This window comes from Bufo bufo, chromosome 9 (assembly GCF_905171765.1).
Source record: "Bufo bufo chromosome 9, aBufBuf1.1, whole genome shotgun sequence".
In the NCBI taxonomy this organism is placed as follows: Eukaryota; Metazoa; Chordata; class Amphibia; order Anura; family Bufonidae; genus Bufo; species Bufo bufo.
Window position 1 is genome coordinate 212,000,760 of NC_053397.1, and position 20,144 is coordinate 212,020,903.

Genomic DNA, 20,144 nt, shown 5'->3' on the forward strand with positions numbered 1-20,144 from the left:
GCACTTCACCAGATATCAGAGAATAAATAATGCAGAATGGTTCCTTTCCCCGGCTCCTGTGGGGGCTCATGTGTAATGAGGGAACAATGTACCGACGATACTGATGTTATTACGATGTGGCTGTAGATGCGAAGCGGGAGGGAGCCTCAAATAACGTAAAGCAAAATTTATACATCTATAAAGACTGCGGAAAGTGTTGGGAGAAGTGGAGACTGAAGCCAAAAAAAGGCCGCACTCCATGTGAGGACAGCAGGGAAAATGTTACCTTAAAAAAGTTAAAGGGTCTTAGGGGGCAATGAGTACAGATGTGTCCTTACTAACCTTTTTTCTTGGTTCAACATATCCTGAGATGTGAGATGTATGAGAACCAACTTTGAAAAAAAACTGATTTTGTGATACTATGTCGGGAGTTGTTTATGCCATATGTGTCTATGTGTGGCCATCTAGTGGCTAAGATTTGGATTGCAGCCTTTCAAAAGTTCTTGTTCTTGCTTACTGCAGCTGTTATCTTGAGTCTGGGTACTCAATCACTGGTGGTTTATAGAGTGGAGACCACTTGTATGGAGCCATACTGCAGTTCCTTACACCCCTTTAATGTAGTCTCAAAAATACTGGGTGTTCGGCCATGCCACGTTGTCATACAGGACGGTTGGATCTGTAAATACAAACCTCCAAGGCCATTAGATTGCTGGCCAGTGAGTGGCCTGGTGGCTCAAGGCTTAGAGGAGTTATCATGTTGCATTGTAGCCAAGGGTTCCAATAATCAGGGCAACATCTACATTGACTTTGCATGTTCTCCTAAGTTTTGCATACTTAGGTGAACAAGGAGTTGACCTTATGTATATGTAATACCCCTGATGTGGTATCTGCAACTGTTTGTTATATTTTGTACAAATGTCATATTATGTTTTAGATATCTGCCGTATGCTTCAGGAATGAAACTTCAGGTATGGCTGGCATAAGGAATTAAACTTACCATTCCAGTTCTCCCCTCCTGGTCCTACTTCCTGCCAAGAGAGGGAGCTCTAGCAATTTCTAGGGTGAGTTAGGGTGAGCAAGCCTGGAGCAAGGTAGTACGTCCATCTGCTGCCGCTCCAAGGGCCCTGGGACTATGAAAACAGCTCATCTGTGTGGACCACTACTCCAGGGAGAATGCAGGGTCCCAGGCCACCAGTAGTACTGCAAACTACAGCGTGCAAAGTCAGCAAAGTGATCAGCACTGCAGCTATACAAACTACACTGCAGGTTAGGGGATAACAAGTTAGGACACCCATCACCACAGTTCAGGAGAAGCACACTCAAAAGCCTGCGACTCACAAGTGAACAGCTTATTGCTGTTAGCGAAGGGATATCAGGAGAGAGAGAAAGGACTACTCTAGAGTGCTATTGTCTGCCATCTCGCCTGCCACCATACCTCATTATCTGGCTGTTGTACCTTGTACAGACAACAGTTGGATGTGCTGTAACTCATCATTTGCACTCAGTAAAGAAAAATGTTTGCTGTTCTTCTATGTCTCTGATCCTTTCACACCACCTTTTTGCTGCACCAAAACCCATGAAGCGACGGCTTGAGAGAGTACACGGTGACACAACATCTTATTAGGGCCACTATCACTCCCATCCTCTGCTCTGGCTCCTCAGGGGCTCACTGCATATATGCTTGAGAAATTAAATTTTTGGTCCCGTGTGGGACAAATCCTGATATGAAAAAATATGCTGACAGTCACCAAAATAAGATTTAGACCCTAATATGGATTAATGTCAAGAGTTCTAACGAAGTATTGACAAGTTGGATATAATAGCAACGGTAAAGCAGATGAAGGAGAGGACTGAAGAATGACATCACACCCCAAAAAGCCAAAAACTTCTTCTGTGGTGCCTGAAATGAGCCATGCAATCTTATCTTTCTGATAGGAACTACCATGATTTCCGATCTATACTATATCACTATTCACTTGCATGCATTAATACTTTAATATCATGGACCCCGATTCAGCTAATATCTCAATATATACAGTACAGACCAAAAGTTTGGACACACCATCTCATTCAAAGAGTTTTCTTTATTTTCATGACTATGAAGGCATCAAAACTATGAATTAACACATGTGGAATTATATACATAACAAACAAGTGTGAAACAACTGAAAATATGTCATATTCTAGGTTCTTCAAAGTAGCCACCTTTTGCTTTGATTTCTGCTTTGCACACTCTTGGCATTCTCTTGATGATCTTCAAGAGGTAGTCCCCTGAAATGGTCTTCCAACAGTCTTGAAGGAGTTCCCAGAGATGCTTAGCACTTGTTGGCCCTTTTGTCTTCACTCTGCGGTCCAGCTTACCCCAAACCATCTCGATTGGGTTCAGGTCCGGTGACTGTGGAGGCCAGGTCATCTGGCGCAGCACCCCATCACTCTCCTTCATGGTCAAATAGCCCTTACTTTCAAAGTTTTCCCAATTTTTCGGCTGACTGACTGACCTTCATTTCTTAAAGTAATGATGGCCACTCGTTTTTCTTTACTTAGCTGCTTTTTTCTTGCCATAATACAAATTCTAACAGTCTATTCAGTAGGACTATCAGCTGTGTATCCACCTGACTTCTCTTTAACGCAACTGATGGTCCCAACCCCATTTATAAGGCAAGAAATCCCACTTATTAAACCTGACAGGGCACACCTGTGAAGTGAAAACCATTTCAGGGGACTACCTCTTGAAGCTCATCAAGAGAATGTCAAGAGTGTGCAAAGCAGTAATCAAAGCAAAAGGTGGCTACTTTGAAGAACCTATAATATGACATATTTTCAGTTGTTTCACACTTGTTTGTTATGTATATAATTCCACATGTGTTAATTCATAGTTTTGATGCCTTCAGTGTGAATCTACAATTTTCATAGTCATGAAAATAAAGAAAACTCTTTGAATGGGAAGGTGTGTCCAAACTTTTGGTCTGTACTGTACATGCAAATATATAAAATCACATGACACTGTGTAGGATGATATTTTGTAGTTACCCCATAGAAAAGCATGCATCTCACCGATCTCTACCGGTCTCTTTCTTGAAGATGGTGTCGCAGTAGTTCATGCGCATCTCCGTCGTGAGGTAAACCTTGGCACTACTGTAATTTTCCACTGTTCTGCGTAACATGTTGTACACTATTCCCTTTCCGTCTTGCCGCATGTTCCTGAATGGTCCCCATATGACGTAGATTGTATCATTGCTTTCCTTGAAGAAGTAATCGGGGTCTTTCAGTAGCAGAGGTACACTTGTGTGGGACACCACTCGGATTGTGGTCCTTTTCCCAACATCTTCTATATAGCCGTTGGTTGGAGCATTGTTCATTCTCCATATGCAAGAAGACTGGTCGATCTCGTGCCCTGCCTTCTGACCCGTCATCTGTCCGGAATTTGAGACGATTGCACAATGATTGCAGTCCAGTTGGAGAGGCTGGAGAAGAAGCCAAAATTTTTCATTAGTTCATACTGTAGGGGTTTGTCAAGTATTCAAGCAGGAGAAGAATACAAAATGTTATTTTTTTAATTTTTTTATTAAGGAAAGGAATCCAAACAACGACTGGAGGAAATTTAGACCTGAGGCTCACCTCTAAATATCATTTTAGTAAAATAAAACAGACTAATTCTGGGCTGCAAAGGGATCTTTTCTGAGCTCCTATGTCTAGGTAACCCTTAGCAAGTTCCGAATCTCTAAAGACCACGGCCTTCTGATTTTCATTAAAAGAGTTGTGTTTCTTAGGCTGGATTCACACGTCCGTGGAACACGGTCCGCGCGATACCGGCCTGGATTTCTTCTGAGTGCAGGAGCGCACGGCGTCATTGGTTGCTATGACGCCGTTCGCTTCCTGCTGCCGCCGCTGTACAGTGATACACTGCTATAGATCAAGCCAGTGTATCACCGTACTGCGGCGGCAGCAGGAAGCGAACGGCGTCATAGCAACCAATGACGCCGTGCGCTCCTGCACTCAGAAGAAATCCAGGCTCGCCTCCTCAGCACTCCCTCAGTGAAAGAGAAGATGTCATCGGCACAGCCAAAGGTAAGAACCCTAACCCTGTAGGGAATAGTCGTTATAAAAGGATTTTAACAAGCTCCCCCCCCCCCCCCAAAAAAAAGGGTTTTGGGGGTGACAGAAGCCCTTTAAAGAGAAACTCTCAAAAATGTGTCCTGCTGGAGCCTAGAAAAATTGTGATTATGTGGCTGGAGGTACATTAGGCGGTCACTGGATAAAAAAAATTCTGTAGGCCAGGACAGACCCCAAAAATTAGGCATTAGCCTGACAGAAAAGAACTTGTGATTATGTGGTTGGAGGTACATTAGGCGGTCACCGGATACAAATTTTTACTGTAGGCCACTGGAGTACAGGCCCCAAAAATAAGGCATTCACTTGACAGAAAAGAACTGGTGATTATGTGGCTGGAGGTAAATTAGGCAGTCACCCTAATGTAATGGTTTGTGGAAGCAGGAATATCAAACCCCTTAATCAGTATTTTGTGGAAGCAGGTATATCGCAGGCCTCAATCAATATTTGGTGGAAACAGGTATTTTAAACCCCTTAATCAGTATTTTGTGGAAGCAGGTAGTTCGCTGCCCTCAATCAGTATTTTGTGGAAGCAGGTATCTCGCAGACCTCAATCAATATTTGGTGTAAGCAGGTATATCAATCCCCATAATCAGCATTTTGTGGAAGCAGGTATATTGCAGGCCTCAATCAATATTTGGTGGAAACAGGTATATCAAACCCCTTAGGCTACTTTCACACCTGCGTTCGGGTGTCCGCTCGTGAGCTCCGTTTGAAGGGGCTCACAAGCGGCCCCGAACGCATCTGTCCAGCCCTAATGCATTCTCAGTGGACGCGGATCCGCTCAGAATGCATCAGTCTGGCGGCGTTCAGCCTCCGCTCCGCTCAGCAAGCGGACACCTGAACGCTGCTTGCAGTGTTCGGGTGTCCGCCTGGCCGTGCGGAGGCAAGCGGATCCGTCTAGACTTACAATGTAAGTCAATGGGGACGGATCCGTTTGAAGATGACACAATATGGCTGAATCTTCAAACGGATCCGCCCCCATTGACTTTCAATGTAAAGTCTGGACGGATCCATTTAGTTATAATGCAGACGGATCCGTTCTGAACAGATACAAACGTCTGCATTATAGGAGCGGATCCGTCTGAGCAGACATCAGACGGACCCACTCTGAACGCTAGTGTGAAAGTAGCCTTAATCAGTATTTTGTGGAAGCAGGTATCTCGCAGGCCTCAATCATTATTTGGTGGAAGCAGGTATATCAATCCCCTTAATCAGTATTTTGTGGAAGCAGGTATATCAAACCCCTTAATCAGTATTTTGTGGAAGCAGGTATCTCGCAGGCCTCAATCATTATTTGGTGGAAGCAGGTATATCAATCCCCTTAATCAGTATTTTGTGGAATCAGGTATATTGCAGCCCTCAATCAATATTTGGTGGAAACAGGAATATCGAACCCTTTAATCAGTATTTTGTGGAATCAGGTATATCGCAGCCCTCACTCAGTATTTTGTGGAAGCAGGTATATCAAACCCCTTAATCAGTATTTTGTGGAAGCAGGTATATCGCAGGCCTCAATCAATATTTGGTGGAAACAGGTTTATCGAACCCCTTAATCAGTGTTTTATGGAAGAAGGTTTATCGCAGCCCTCAATCAGTATTTTGTTGAAGCAGGTATATCAAACCCCTTAATCAGTATTTTGTGAAAGCAGGTATATCACACCCCTCAATTATTTTTTTTGCCACAACAGTTATATCACACAACCCTATTTATTTGGAGCAACAGGTATATCGCAGCCGTCAATCAGTATTTTTGTGGAAGCAGGTATATCACACCCGTCAATCAGTTTTTTTTTGGGGCAACAGGTATATCACACCCATTGCAAATAGTTGTTCCAATAGCGCTTGTCCCTCTATATAGCTGCGGTATCGAAGCAGAACCGCACACAACACAAATGCCCTTTCTATGTTAGAAAGTATATTATAAGTATATCACACCCCTCAGTATATCAATCCTATCGATAGCACAACATTACCAGTCCTTAAAAGGACTTTTGTGGCCCTATTAGCTAGTGTTTGGTGTCCCTAACAGTTTGTCCCTGCTGTCACAAAGCAACCTCTCCCTACACGGGCAAAACACAGAATGTAAAATGGCTGCCAGATCGGGTTCTGTTATAGGGTGGGGGTGTGTCTATGTGCTGAAACGTCTCAATTGGCTGTCCTGTCCCATCTGATGGATGAGTCATGGGTCAAAGTTCGGCGCAATGCAAAAGAATATGGCGCCGGCGGACATCGCCATATTTTCGCATGTTCGGCGTATCGCAAATGTGTAAAGTTTGCCGTGAAACGACCACCGGGCGAACCACAAGGCCATCTCAATAGATAGATAATAGGGTATACACATCATAGAGGCAGAAAATACTTTGGTGGTTCCTGACTTTTGACTCAAGACTAATAATATAATGGGGAATTTCTGTTTGTACAATGATCTAATATTTCACATGTAGCACCTCTGAGCAGAAGTTTTACTTGTAACCATTTTTCCTCTTCTGCCATCTCCCTCCACCATCCTTTTGTTATTATCTTTTTCAGATGCCATCCTAAAAAAAGACAGATGCGGAATAACGATTCGCTTCTCATGCTGGATATTTTCTTTTTCAATCAAAAAAGCCATAGATAGAAAACAAGAAAGTGAATGCCATTAATATTGCTTCAATTTTATTGAATAGATTTATGGATAATCTGGGCATAAAACAGAAAAGCAATATAAAAGCGAGCAGCACATTGCATATTTTATTTATACGTATAAATTGCAGTCTGCTTTGCTGGGAGAGATTACGGTTAGTTATATGAATTGTCTCCTAACAAAGCATGTCAGCTATAATCTGCGCCGCTCCTCCAGAATCCAACGAGCGCCACTCTTATCGCTCTTGGATTCCTGTAAAGCACTGAGATTTTAAACGGATAATAAATGTCATTTTGATAGTAAGAAATAACAAATATGCATATTTCAATGTTCAGATGAGGTGTTTTTTTTAACCATAATGAGCAATATAATTAAATATGTAAAGAAGGAGCCGCGGTAATAAAGTCGTTATTGTTTTAATTGTATTTGGTTACCCACAGAATAGAAGCCGTTTCTGAAGACACAAAAGACGGCGCCTTAAGAAAAACATATGGATACAAGTGTGAAGAAGAGCGATTTCCAGATACAGCTGTTTACTATACACATGAGAAAGCATCTGAATCATGTAAAGTATCTTCCGGTAGCGGGAAGGTGGTAAAACTGGCTTAAAGGGGGTGTCCATACTGAGGTAGAATCTATCCTTTATTTTTTTCAATGGTTTGGTGGGCAAACCCATAGTCATCCAAGAGGCAAGGTGATAACTTTGCCTCTGATGGTGCTTATCTTGGACTGTTGGGAAGTAGAACACCAAAAATGTGCAAGCTTCAAACACTAGTGCTCAGTACCAAAACACTCCTGTTGCGTATCTCCTATACTGACTGATACTATGGGGACTAAAGTGAGTCTGGAATTGTGAGTACTACTCGGAAAGTGGCACTATGAGGGTTAAAATGAATCTGGCACTATGGGAGCTGCTCTGACAGTAAAACTATGGGGCTAAAGCTAAATGGAAAAGGATCCGCTCAGAATGCACCAGTTTGTCTCCGATCTGTCTCCATTCCGCTCTGGAGCCGGACACCAAAACGCTGCCTGCAGCCAAACTGATCCGTCCCCATTGACTTACATTGTGTGCCAGGACGGGTCCGTTTGACTGCAGGCAGCGTTTTGGTCTGGCAAAATAGAAAACGGATCCGTCTCCCTTTGACTTTCAATGGAGTTCATGGCTATCTTACAGATAATACATACGGATCCGTGCGGTTGTATTATTGTAACGGATCCGTTTTTTGCAGATCCATGACGGATCCGTTTTTTGCAGATCCATGACGGATCCGCCCAAAACGCGAGTGTGAAAGTAGCCTTATGTATTGTCATGTTATGCATGGTACCCAGCATAACTATGTATGGATAGCACAGCCAGGGTTAACCATCCTGGCTCAGTCCTTGTAGGAGGTTAGGTGTGGGCTGTCCCCACCCCTAACCTTAAGTCAGTCTAGACTGGAGTTTTGCGGAGAGAGGAAGCAGTGATTTAGCTACTTTCACATATGTGTTGTGGCATTTGTGGTTTTGAGATTCGCGCCAAACCGGTTCCGTTTTGTCCCAATGTAATCTTAATGGAAAGAGATCGGTTCAGGATGCATCAGGATGCCTTCCGTTCCATCAGCATTCCATTTTGTGACTGGACACAAAACTGATGCGAACTGCGGTTTTGTTTCTGGTCATCAAAACGGAACAAACTGGATCCGTCACTAAAAACAACGTAAGTCAATGGAGATAGATCCGTTTTTTTAGGATTCTAAAAAAACGGATCCTTCATCTATTGACTTTCAATGTATTTATTGACGGATCCGTTTCGATTTCACACAACCGCATCCTAACAGAATGGATGCGTACTGATGTGTAATAAAAAATGAATTGTTTTGGTCAGGTATTGAGATTCTCTGCCGGATCTTAAAACCTGAAACCAAAACGCATATGTGATAGTAGCCTTATGCTCCCTCCTCTGGGCCCAGAAAGCTACAGAGACTCGCTGATCTCTGCATGATCTACAGAAGGAGAGAATGAGTAAGATGAATGAGAGAACTAGAGAACCTAGAATCTGCGAGGCTGAGCATCGGAGTCAGTAATGTAACCTGCTACCAAAAGCTCCCAAGACTTTACTGCAGTGAGGCACACCGTTAGGACACTTTTCACACCTGGACACAACCTAGCCAGTCGTATCTCTAAAACCCTGTATCCCTCAGTGGATATTACAGTCACCATAGAAAGAGTATGATAGCCCACCACAGATTCTGCAGGAAGACCCTTGAGAAAGATAGAAAGAGAAGAAGGCCATAACTCCAATCCTTACCTAAATCCATACATTGTTATCTGGGAAGAACTGCATTGTGTATAGTTGGAACTGCGTTTTGCTATCCTTGGATATACTACAACTCCTATTGTGGCCTGGTCACTGACTAATGCACCATAGGCACTTTGTCTAGCACTCATTAGAAACACTTAACATTATGGACACCTCAACCACCATCAGGCAGGAGCCCCAGACCCAGGGAGAAAAGCTGCCCCCTCCTTTCATGACACATTGGTGTGAGGAAAGCCACTGTGATTGACTGTAACAACCAGAGTCACTGCCACTCTCATCTTCCACTCCAGCTCCTCAGGGGTTCTCTGCAGGCCTACTGCCAGGGTGGCACTCTGGGACCTAATGGAAAGGCTTTCTATATAGGCACTGCTAGTACTGCCTGAGAGCATGACCACGAGTGGTTTAGAAAGCATGACTAGACTTCCAACTCAATGTGGTGGTGGTGGCAGAGGGTTGGCTACAGATATTACCTTGAGGTCCAAATGCCTTTGTGTCTGTGCAAAATATGCATAGTAAATCTGTCTGGCAACCCCTTGAGGGATCTATAATTGTGGTCATAATGGTGATCTCTAGCTTTACAGGAACAGATAAACATTATAATAAAGGAGAGTACGGTGATTTCACAAATGTCTTTATCCATATTCAATTAGTGTAATAGTATTTCACAAAAGTAACGAGAGCCGTGAATTGTGTTTTAACAGAGGCAAGAGATAGAGTCGCTTGTGAAATGTGATGTTTTTGTTCTAGAAACTATGTTCGCCTCCCACCAGCCATAAAAGCCAACGCTAATGTTCGGTCAAGGACCTAGGCTTTCAAACTCCAGACAGTCAGACCATTATACAAATACTAAATAGCCACTTACTTAACTTGCTTTAGAACTATATTGTTTATCAATAGATTCCATTGTTAGTGCAAACAGAAGCATTTACAGAAATATTCCAATATTATACTGGCAGCTCAGTAGTGCAGTAGTATAGAGGATCTTTCGGCTCTCCTGTGTGGTGTAGTATAGAGGATCTGTCAGCTCTCCTGTGCGGTGTAGTATAGAGGATCTGTCAGCTCTCCTGTGTGGTGTAGTATAGAGGATCTGTCAGCTCTCCTGTCTGGTGTAGTATAGAGGATCTGTCAGCTCTCCTGTGCGGTGTAGTATAGAGGATCTGTCAGCTCTCCTGTGTGGTGTAGTATAGAGGATCTGTCAGCTCTCCTGTGCGGTGTAGTTTAGAGGATCTGTCAGCTCTCCTGTGTGGTGTAGTATAGAGGATCTGTCAGCTCTCCTGTGTGGTGTAGTATAGAGGATCTGTCGGCTCTCCTGTGTGGTGTAGTATAGAGGATCTGTCAGCTCTCCTGTGCAGTGTAGTATAGAGGATCTGTCAGCTCTCCTGTGTGGTGTAGTATAGAGGATCTGTCGGCTCTCCTGTGTGGTGTAGTATAGAGGATCTGTCAGCTCTCCTGTGTGGTGTAGTATAGAGGATCTGTCGGCTCTCCTGTGTGGTGTAGTATAGAGGATCTGTCAGCTCTCTTGTGTGGTGTAGTATAGAGGATCTGTCAGCTCTCCTGTGTGGCGTAGTATAGAGGATCTGTCAGCTCTCCTGTGTGGTGTAGTATAGAGGATCTGTCGTCTCTCCTGTGTGGTGTAGTATAGAGGATCTGTCAGCTCTCCTGTGTGGTGTAGTATAGAGGATCTGTCAGCTCTGCTGTGTGGTGTAGTATAGAGGATCTGTCAGCTCTCCTGTGTGGTGTAGTATAGAGGATCTGTCAGCTCTCCTGTGTGGTATAGTATAGAGGATCTGTCAGCTCTCCTGTGTGGTGTAGTATAGAGGATCTGTCGGCTCTCCTCTGTGGTGTAGTATAGAGGATCTGTCAGCTCTCCTGTGTGGTGTAGTATAGAGGATCTGTCAGCTCTCCTGTGTGGTGTAGTATAGAGGATCTGTCGGCTCTCCTGTGTGGTGTAGTATAGAGGATCTGTCAGCTCTCCTGTGTAGTGTAGTATAGAGGATCTGTCAGCTCTCCTGTGTGGTGTAGTATAGAGGATCTGTCAGCTCTCCTGTGTGGTGTAGTATAGAGGATCTATCAGCTCTCCTGTGTGGTGTAGTATAGAGGATCTGTCAGCTCTCCTGTGTGGTGTAGTATACAGTATCTGTCAGCTATCCTGTGTGCTGTAGTATAGAGGATCTGTCAGCTCTACTGTGTGGTGTAGTATAGAGGATCTGTCAGCTCTCCTGTGTAGTATAGAGGATCTGTCAGCTCTCCTGTGTGGTGTAGTATAGAGGATCTGTCAGCTCTCCTGTGTGGTGTAGTATAGAGGATCTGTCAGCTCTCCTGTGTGGTGTAGTATACAGTATCTGTCAGCTCTCCTGTGTGCTGTAGTATAGAGGATCTGTCAGCTCTCCTGTGTGGTGTAGTATAGAGGATCTGTCAGCTCTCCTGTGTGGTGTAGTATAGAGGATCTGTCAGCTCTCCTGTGTGGTGTAGTATAGAGGATCTGTCAGCTCTCCTGTGTGGTGTAGTATAGAGGATCTGTCAGCTCTCCTGTGTAGTATAGAGGATCTGTCAGCTCTCCTGTGTGGTGTAGTATAGAGGATCTGTCAGCTCTCCTGTGTGGTGTAGTATAGAGGATCTGTCGGCTCTCCTGTGTGGTGTAGTATAGAGGATCTGTCAGCATTCCTGTGCGGTGTAGTATAGAGGATCTATCAGCTCTCCTGTGTAGTGTAGTATAGAGGATCTGTCAGCTCTCCTGTGCGGTGTAGTATAGAGGATCTGTCAGCTCTCCTGTGTGGTGTAGTATAGAGGATCTGTGGTCTCTCCTGTGTGGTGTAGTATAGAGGATCTGTCAGCTCTCCTGTGTGGTGTAGTATAGAGGATCTGTGGTCTCTCCTGTGTGGTGTAGTATAGAGGATCTGTCGGCTCTCCTGTGTGGTGTAGTATAGAGGATCTGTCAGCTCTCCTATGTGGTGTAGTATAGAGGATCTGTCAGCTCTCCTGTGTGGTGTAGTATAGAGGATCTGTCAGCTCTCCTGTGTGGTATAGTATAGAGGATCTGTCGGCTCTCCTGTGTGGTGTAGTATAGAGGATCTGTCAGCTCTCCTGTGTGGTGTAGTATAGAGGATCTGTCAGCTCTCCTGTGTGGTGTAGTATAGAGGATCTGTCAGCTCTGCTGTGTGGTGTAGTATAGAGGATCTGTCAGCTCTCCTGTGTGGTATAGTATAGAGGATCTGTCAGCTCTCCTGTGTGGTGTAGTATAGAGGATCTGTCAGCTCTCCTGTGTGGTGTAGTATAGAGGATCTGTCAGCTCTCCTGTGTGGTGTAGTATAGAGGATCTGTCAGCTCTCCTGTGTGGTGTAGTATAGAGGATCTGTCGGCTCTCCTGTGTGGTGTAGTATAGAGGATCTGTCAGCTCTCCTGTGCAGTGTAGTATAGAGGATCTGTCAACTCTCCTGTGTGGTGTAGTATAGAGGATCTGTCAGCTCTCCTGTGTGGTGTAGTATAGAGGATCTGTTAGCTCTGCTGTGTGGTGTAGTATAGAGGATCTGTCAGCTCTCCTGTGTGGTGTAGTATAGAGGATCTGTCAGCTCTCCTGTGTGGTGTAGTATAGAGGATCTGTCAGCTCTCCTGTGTGGTGTAGTATAGAGGATCTGTCGGCTCTCCTGTGTGGTGTAGTGTAGAGGATCTGTCAGCTCTCCTGTGTGGTGTAGTATAGAAGATCTGTTTGCTCTGCTGTGTGGTGTGGTATAGAGGATCTGTCAGCTCTACTGTGTGGTGTAGTATAGAGGACCTGTCAGCTCTCCTGTGTGGTGTAGTATAGAGGATCTGTCAGCTCTCCTGTGTGGTGTAGTATAGAGGATCTGTCAGCTCTCCTGTGCAGTGTAGTATAGAGGATCTGTCAGCTCTCCTGTCTGGTGTAGTATAGAGGATCTGTCAGCTCTCCTGTGTGGTGTAGTATAGAGGACCTGTCAGCTCTCCTGTGTGGTGTAGTATAGAGGATCTGTCGGCTCTCCTGTGTGGTGTAGTATAGAGGATCTGTCAGCTCTCCTGTGTGGTGTAGTATAGAGGATCTGTCAGCTCTCCTGTGTGGTGTAGTATAGAGGATCTGTCAGCTCTCCTGTGTGGTGTAGTATAGAGGATCTGTCAGCTATCCTGTGTGCTGTAGTATAGAGGATCTGTCAGCTCTCCTGTGTGGTGTAGTATAGAGGATCTGTCGGCTCTCCTGTGTGCTGTAGTATAGAGGATCTGTCAGCTCTACTGTGTGCTGTAGTATAGAGGATCTGTCAGCTCTCCTGTGTAGTATAGAGGATCTGTCAGCTCTCCTGTGTGGTGTAGTATAGAGGATCTGTCGGCTCTCCTGTATGGTGTAGTATAGAGGATCTGTCAGCTCTCCTGTGTGGTGTAGTATAGAGGATCTGTCGGCTCTCCTGTGTGGTGTAGTATAGAGGATCTGTCAGCTCTCCTGTGTGGTGTAGTATAGAGGATCTGTCAGCTCTCCTGTGTGGTGTAGTATAGAGGATCTGTCGGCTCTCCTGTGTAGTATAGAGGATCTGTCAGCTCTCCTGTGTGGTGTAGTATAGAGGATCTGTCGGCTCTCCTGTATGGTGTAGTATAGAGGATCTGTCAGCTCTCCTGTGTGGTGTAGTATACAGTATCTGTCAGCTATCCTGTGTGGTGTAGTATAGAGGATCTGTCAGCTCTCCTGTGTGGTGTAGTATAGAGGATCTGTCGGCTCTTCTGTATGGTGTAGTATAGAGGATCTGTCGGCTCTCCTGTGTGGTGTAGTATAGAGGACCTGTCAGCTCTCCTGTGTGGTGTAGTATAGAGGATCTGTCAGCTCTCCTGTGTGGTGTAGTATAGAGGATCTGTCAGCTCTCCTGTGCAGTGTAGTATAGAGGATCTGTCAGCTCTCCTGTCTGGTGTAGTATAGAGGATCTGTCAGCTCTCCTGTGTGGTGTAGTATAGAGGACCTGTCAGCTCTCCTGTGTGGTGTAGTATAGAGGATCTGTCGGCTCTCCTGTGTGGTGTAGTATAGAGGATCTGTCAGCTCTCCTGTGTGGTGTAGTATAGAGGATCTGTCAGCTCTCCTGTGTGGTGTAGTATACAGTATCTGTCAGCTATCCTGTGTGCTGTAGTATAGAGGATCTGTCAGCTCTCCTGTGTGGTGTAGTATAGAGGATCTGTCGGCTCTCCTGTGTGGTGTAGTATAGAGGATCTGTCAGCTCTCCTGTGTGGTGTAGTATAGAGGATCTGTCAGCTCTCCTGTGTGCTGTAGTATAGAGGATCTGTCAGCTCTCCTGTGTGGTGTAGTATAGAGGATCTGTCAGCTCTCCTGTGTGCTGTAGTATAGAGGATCTGTCAGCTCTCCTGTGTAGTATAGAGGATCTGTCAGCTCTCCTGTGTGGTGTAGTATAGAGGATCTGTCGGCTCTCCTGTATGGTGTAGTATAGAGGATCTGTCAGCTCTCCTGTGTGGTGTAGTATAGAGGATCTGTCGGCTCTCCTGTGTGGTGTAGTATAGAGGATCTGTCAGCTCTCCTGTGTGGTGTAGTATAGAGGATCTGTCAGCTCTACTGTGTGGTGTAGTATAGAGGATCTGTCAGCTCTCCTGTGTGGTGTAGTATAGAGAATCTCTCAAATTGGCTTGTCTAAACATACTCTCTCAGTAGGAGCAGGGGAACGTACTATAAGATACTTTTGAGTACCCTTGAGTACAAAATGATTGGACATGATGAAATTGAACCCACCCAGTCCTTCTTTCACCTGACATCTTCTGTCAGGGGAGAGTTGGGACACCCCCATACACAGTAGATGATCAGCCAGCCCCACCGAAATTCCCTCTTTTGCATTTTACCTCTCTAATTCCTCCTGAAAACATTGACCGAATCGACAACTGGGTTTCACCATCTCCCTTGTCTATAATATGTCAGGTCAGCACTGATTGAACAGTTAGTGCGTCCAAACCCACTGCACTGACAAGGGGAATGGCAACATCTACTCTACCTGTCAATTTATTCTTACATTTCCAAAAGGAAAAACAGAGGAACTGCACATTTCAGATTCCTAAGAAAAAGATGTTCCATAACACAATGGTTTATTACGGTGTATGCAATTATTTACTACAGTCAGAGAGCTGACGGGTACTTTTTAAATCCTTTTGTCCTGGGCAGAAAAATTAATGTTATCATCTCCTCCCTGGTAATATTTGCTATGGACAGTATTGCAGGTCGTACGAAAGCGGTCATTGAATTGTTTCCGCTGTCCATCCTGATTATCAAGCGCTAGGCTTTGATAATGCATTGTGGTATTACAGCACATAGTGCCAGATGACAAACTCACCGCCTCTACAGTAACGCGCACAGCACTGCTACATCAGTATGTACAAGCTCTGATCCGATTCATTCTGACACTCGGCCAGTGCGTCGGTGACATATACTGTTAATGTTTGGCAGGTATAATGCTTTGCTACTCGTCTCTCTCCTTCCTGCCCATCAATCACTCTGTCACCCTGGAGGCATCTGCCGCCTGCAGACTGACCTATCAGGAAACGGTCTTGTAGTACAAAGTCGGGGATGTTTTATGTGTGTTTTTCTTTTTTTCCCCAAAAATCAGTAGAGGCCAGATGTTGGCTGTAAACGAATGAAAAGATCAGATTTTTCTTAAAGGGGCGTTAACTTTAGAAACAAATGCATTTTTTATGTGAATTGAAATAGGCAGGAATTAAAGGGGTTCTAAAAAAAATGAAAATCAGACATCATGCAGTACATGACAACCTATTTCTAACAAAGCTAGAACCAGCCCTGTACCTCACATGGATCCAGAGATCTCCACATTCACTGCTAGATTATTTTCAGCCTGGCAGCTCAGGGGTGTGCCCTTTGTCAGGGGCATGTCCTTTCTGCTGCATCTCTCTCCCTGTAACTGTCGCAATATGGCTGGTGGCAGTTGAATATTTCAATTGAGCAGGTGCGACCAGGTCAGTGAGACGGACAAAAAATAAATAAATAAGGGGAAAAAAAACAAACAGCAGGTGGCGGTATACAGATACATTTTATTGGATAGCTCACCAGCTATGCACAATTTTTAATTACATGCAATTTGAAAAGTATTCAGAGCCAGGTGCTGGTTTAAAAAATGTAGAATATGTTTCATGACACAGACCCTTTAACTGAAGGGGCGTGGTTTGTTACAATTGGTGTCAGAGCAGGAACGGGAGATGTTTTTTTTTATTGCAAAGGCATAGTAGATGATTTTTAACCCGTCTTTCCTAACTTGCTGCTCTAAGAGGGATAGAAGGAGGTTGAGAGAAAGTAAAGGCCACAAGACAAAAAAAAAACCAAGCATAAAGTAGACTCTTTTTACATACTTTGGATCGATAAAGTTGAAATGGAACTGAATAAAAACGGAGGAGGATGTCATGATTAGTCCGCCTGTCGATTAAAACTGCAATTTCCTTTCTAAGCAAATAATTGTTTTTCAATTGTGGAAGCTTGCTAGACGTGGGAGGTGAAAACTAGCGTGAAGAGACTTCCTCACCGGAGCACAGAGAGAAAAACACAGTAGAAGTCTTAAAGGGCATCTGTCAGCAGTTTTGTACCTATTAAACTGGCTGACCTGTTCCATGTGCGCTTAGCAGCTGAAGGCGTCTGTGTTTGTCCCATATTCATATGTGCCCGCATTGCTGATAAAAATGATCTTTTAATATATGCAAATGAGGCTCTAGGAGCAACGGGGGCGTTGCCGTTACACCTAGAGACTCTGCTCTCTCTGCAACTGCGGCGTCCTCTGCACTTTGATTGACAGGGCCAGGCCTGATGATGTGTTCAAACCTTTCCTGGTCAGTCAAAGTGGAGAAAACACAACAGAGCGGAGCCTGTAGGTGTAAAGGCAACGCCCCCATTGCTCCTAGAGGCTCATTTGCATATATTAACACTTCATTTTTCTCAGCAATGCGGGCACATATGAACATAGCACAGATGCCTTCAGCTGCCAAGCGCACATGTAACAGGTCAGCCAGTGTCATAGGCACAAATCTGCTGACAGATGCCCTTTAAAGGTTTTTTTCAGTTTGCATCCTTTAAATTACTCATTTATGAAGGTAGCCGTTATTTTGTAATGTATTCCTTTTCCCTTTATTGCTCCTATCTGGTCACATGACCATGTCCATACAGCTCTTTCTTATTTTGTGTGAGGTTATGTCCATGGGCGGGGCAGTAATAGGGGAGTGTCTATATAACTAGCTGGGTGGGGGGAGCTATAAACTAGCTGGGGGTTCAGGGGTCGGTGTTGGAGCTGTGGCAGAGGAAGGAGAAGTGCATCATGGGTTCAGTTGGATACAGCAACAGGAAGTGCTCCACACCGGATGGAAAAACGGGGGATTGGTTTTCATGGTGAAAATGGGTCAAGAGAGTCTAAGTTAAAAAAAGAAAAAACATGGGGAAGATGTACAAGAGGTAACTACAAGAGCATATATGTAAAAAACCATAGCAATGCCGTAAAACCCCTTTAAGACCCAAATAGGACCTTGTGCTGGGATAGATGGAGAGAGAGCTTCTTTGAATGCAGTCTGGACACTGAAAAATCTTAGGCAAGAAAAACTGCTAAAATAATAACAAAAACATGACAATTACACATGACTAAAATATCTTCTATAAATGATATAGAAAGTAACATATATATATTGTTTTTATCAGTCTTTTAGGTTATCTCCTCCTTTTTTTTAATCTTGTAAATGGCCGCTAGTATTTTATGGACCAAGAATACAGAAAAATCATGACATACAGCAGTGGTATACAGGTACAGTAAGGCTGCTCGGAGCAGACTTTGTTGCACCCATGTATCATTTCTTCAGGGGTGGACTGGGAACTTAAAGTGGCCCTGGAAAAGAAAACAAAAGTGGCCCCATGTTGTAGGCAGGTCCAAACTGACAGAAGGCAGGGCCAATATAAGTAGGCAGGGCAGAAATATTGTACTGCAGGACAAAATACCACCCCGCAGATCCAAATATACAGTGCAGCACAAAATACTGCTTTCCCCGCCGCAGCATTCAACTGTATCACAGCCCTGAGATGGCAACACAGCTGAATGCAGGATGGCACTTTCTTCTGCCAGCCAGATGCATAAGTACCAGATGCTTCTAGCATTAATTTATGCTGTCAGCATCAGATCACTATGAACCTAACCAGTGATCACGAAGAGGGCTTGGGTGGCCACCTGGGAAATTTCCCTGTAGGGTCATTGGCCAGATAATGTAAGTACAGATAGTACTACATCTATCTTTTTCACGGTAAATGAGGAACATACAGATAGTACTGCCTCCTTGTCTCTCCCTGTAAATGATGTAGGTACAAATAGTACTGCTGTCTCTTCCTGTAGATCATGTAGGTACAGATAGTACTGCCTCCTTGTCTCTCCCTTCTAAATGATGTAGGTACAAATAGTACTGCCTCCCTGTCTCTTCCTGTAAAGTATGGAGGTAGAGATGGTACGGACTCTCTGCCTCTCCCAGTAAAGTATGGAGGTACAGATAGTACTCCCTCCCTGTATCTCCCTGTAAATGATGTAGGTACAGATAGTACTGCTTCCCTGTCTCTCCCTGTAGATAATGTAGGTACAGATAGTACTGTCTCCTTGTCTCTTCCAGTAAAGTATGGAGGAAGAGATGGTACTGCCTCCCTGTCTCTCCCTGTAAAGTATGGAGGTACAGATAGTATTGCAACCCTGTCTCTCCCTGTACATGATGTAGGTACAGATAGTACTGCCTCCCTGTCTATCCCTGTAGATAATGTAGATACAGATAGTACTGTCTCCTTGTCTCTTCCAGTAAAGTATGGAGGAAGAGATGGTACTGCCTCCCTGTCTCTCCCTGTAAAGTATGGAGGTACAGATAGTATTGCAACCCTGTCTCTCCCTGTACATGATGTAGGTACAGATAGTACTGCCTCCCTGTCTATCCCTGTAGATAATGTAGATACAGATAGTACTGTCTCCTTGTCTCTTCCAGTAAAGTATGGAGGAAGAGATGGTACTGCCTCCCTGTCTCTCCCTGTAAAGTATGGAGGTACAGATAGTATTGCAACCCTGTCTCTCCCTGTACATGATGTAGGTACAGATAGTACTGCCTCCCTGTCTATCCCTGTAGATAATGTAGATACAGATAGTACTGTCTCCTTGTCTCTTCCAGTAAAGTATGGAGGAAGAGATGGTACTGCCTCCCTGTCTCTCCCTGTAAAGTATGGAGGTACAGATAGTATTGCAACCCTGTCTCTCCCTGTACATGATATAAGGACAGATAGTGGAGGTATAGATAGTACTGCCTCTATTGATCCTGCATTGATATGTTCCTCTCTGACATCTACTCCCACTTCACTTGTCAGCAGGATTTCAAGTAAGGGGGAGCAGACAGAAATTTCCCTGTAGGGTCAATGGCCAGTCCACCCCTGCATTTCTTCATATTCGAGGATTTAAGCCCCAGGAAGCCGCTCTCGCTCTCCTCTTTATGCTGGAGTTTTGCATTTTTAGCTTTTAGTGTTGACAGATATTCACTAAGACAGGAAGCGAAACAAACACCTAAGCCCCAGCTGCAGACGCTACCAGGTCATTTCATTGCTGGATGCAAAATGAGATGAAATAAATTAAGTGTAATCCTGTGAAAAGTATCCTGCGCACCGAGAAGAGAATGTTCGCCTGGATCCTTTCCACTGTAATGATTTATGTGTGGGGTGTTTGTTATTCTGGATGCAAGGTCAGTGAGGATGTAATATTAGAGCGCAGAACAGTGAACATCTGATGTAAAGCTATTTAAAGCAATGAATACAGGACTCTATGAGGGCACTTCATATTTTAATGAGCATGTAGCACTATGAAAAATTCTGTTCTGGCGATGGCAGTATCTTTACTTTAGCTGCAATGTTTTATGCATGGACCAGGAAGACCAGGATGAACACTGGTGCTATGAAAATAGGAGCATGAATTTGAGCTGCAAAGTTCAACTTGAGAGAGAGAGAAAAGACAGATAATTAAAAGATGTCTGGGTTCTTTTCATATATTAAAATACATTTATTCTACTAGTACGGCCTTCCTTGCAGAACATACAGATAGTGCTGCCTCCATGTCTCTCCTTGTAAATGATGTACAGTAGGTACAGACA

General features: G+C 44.3%; 1 protein-coding gene across 1 annotated transcript in view; it reads right to left on the bottom strand.

The window, feature by feature from the left end:
- Positions 1-20,144, bottom strand: part of ST6GALNAC3 (ST6 N-acetylgalactosaminide alpha-2,6-sialyltransferase 3) — a 207,170-nt gene that overhangs the window by 90,618 nt on the left and 96,408 nt on the right. The window contains exon 3 of the mRNA XM_040408822.1: positions 3,034-3,443. Within this exon, the coding sequence (XP_040264756.1) occupies positions 3,034-3,443 (410 nt within the window). The remainder of the gene's footprint in view (positions 1-3,033; positions 3,444-20,144) is intronic.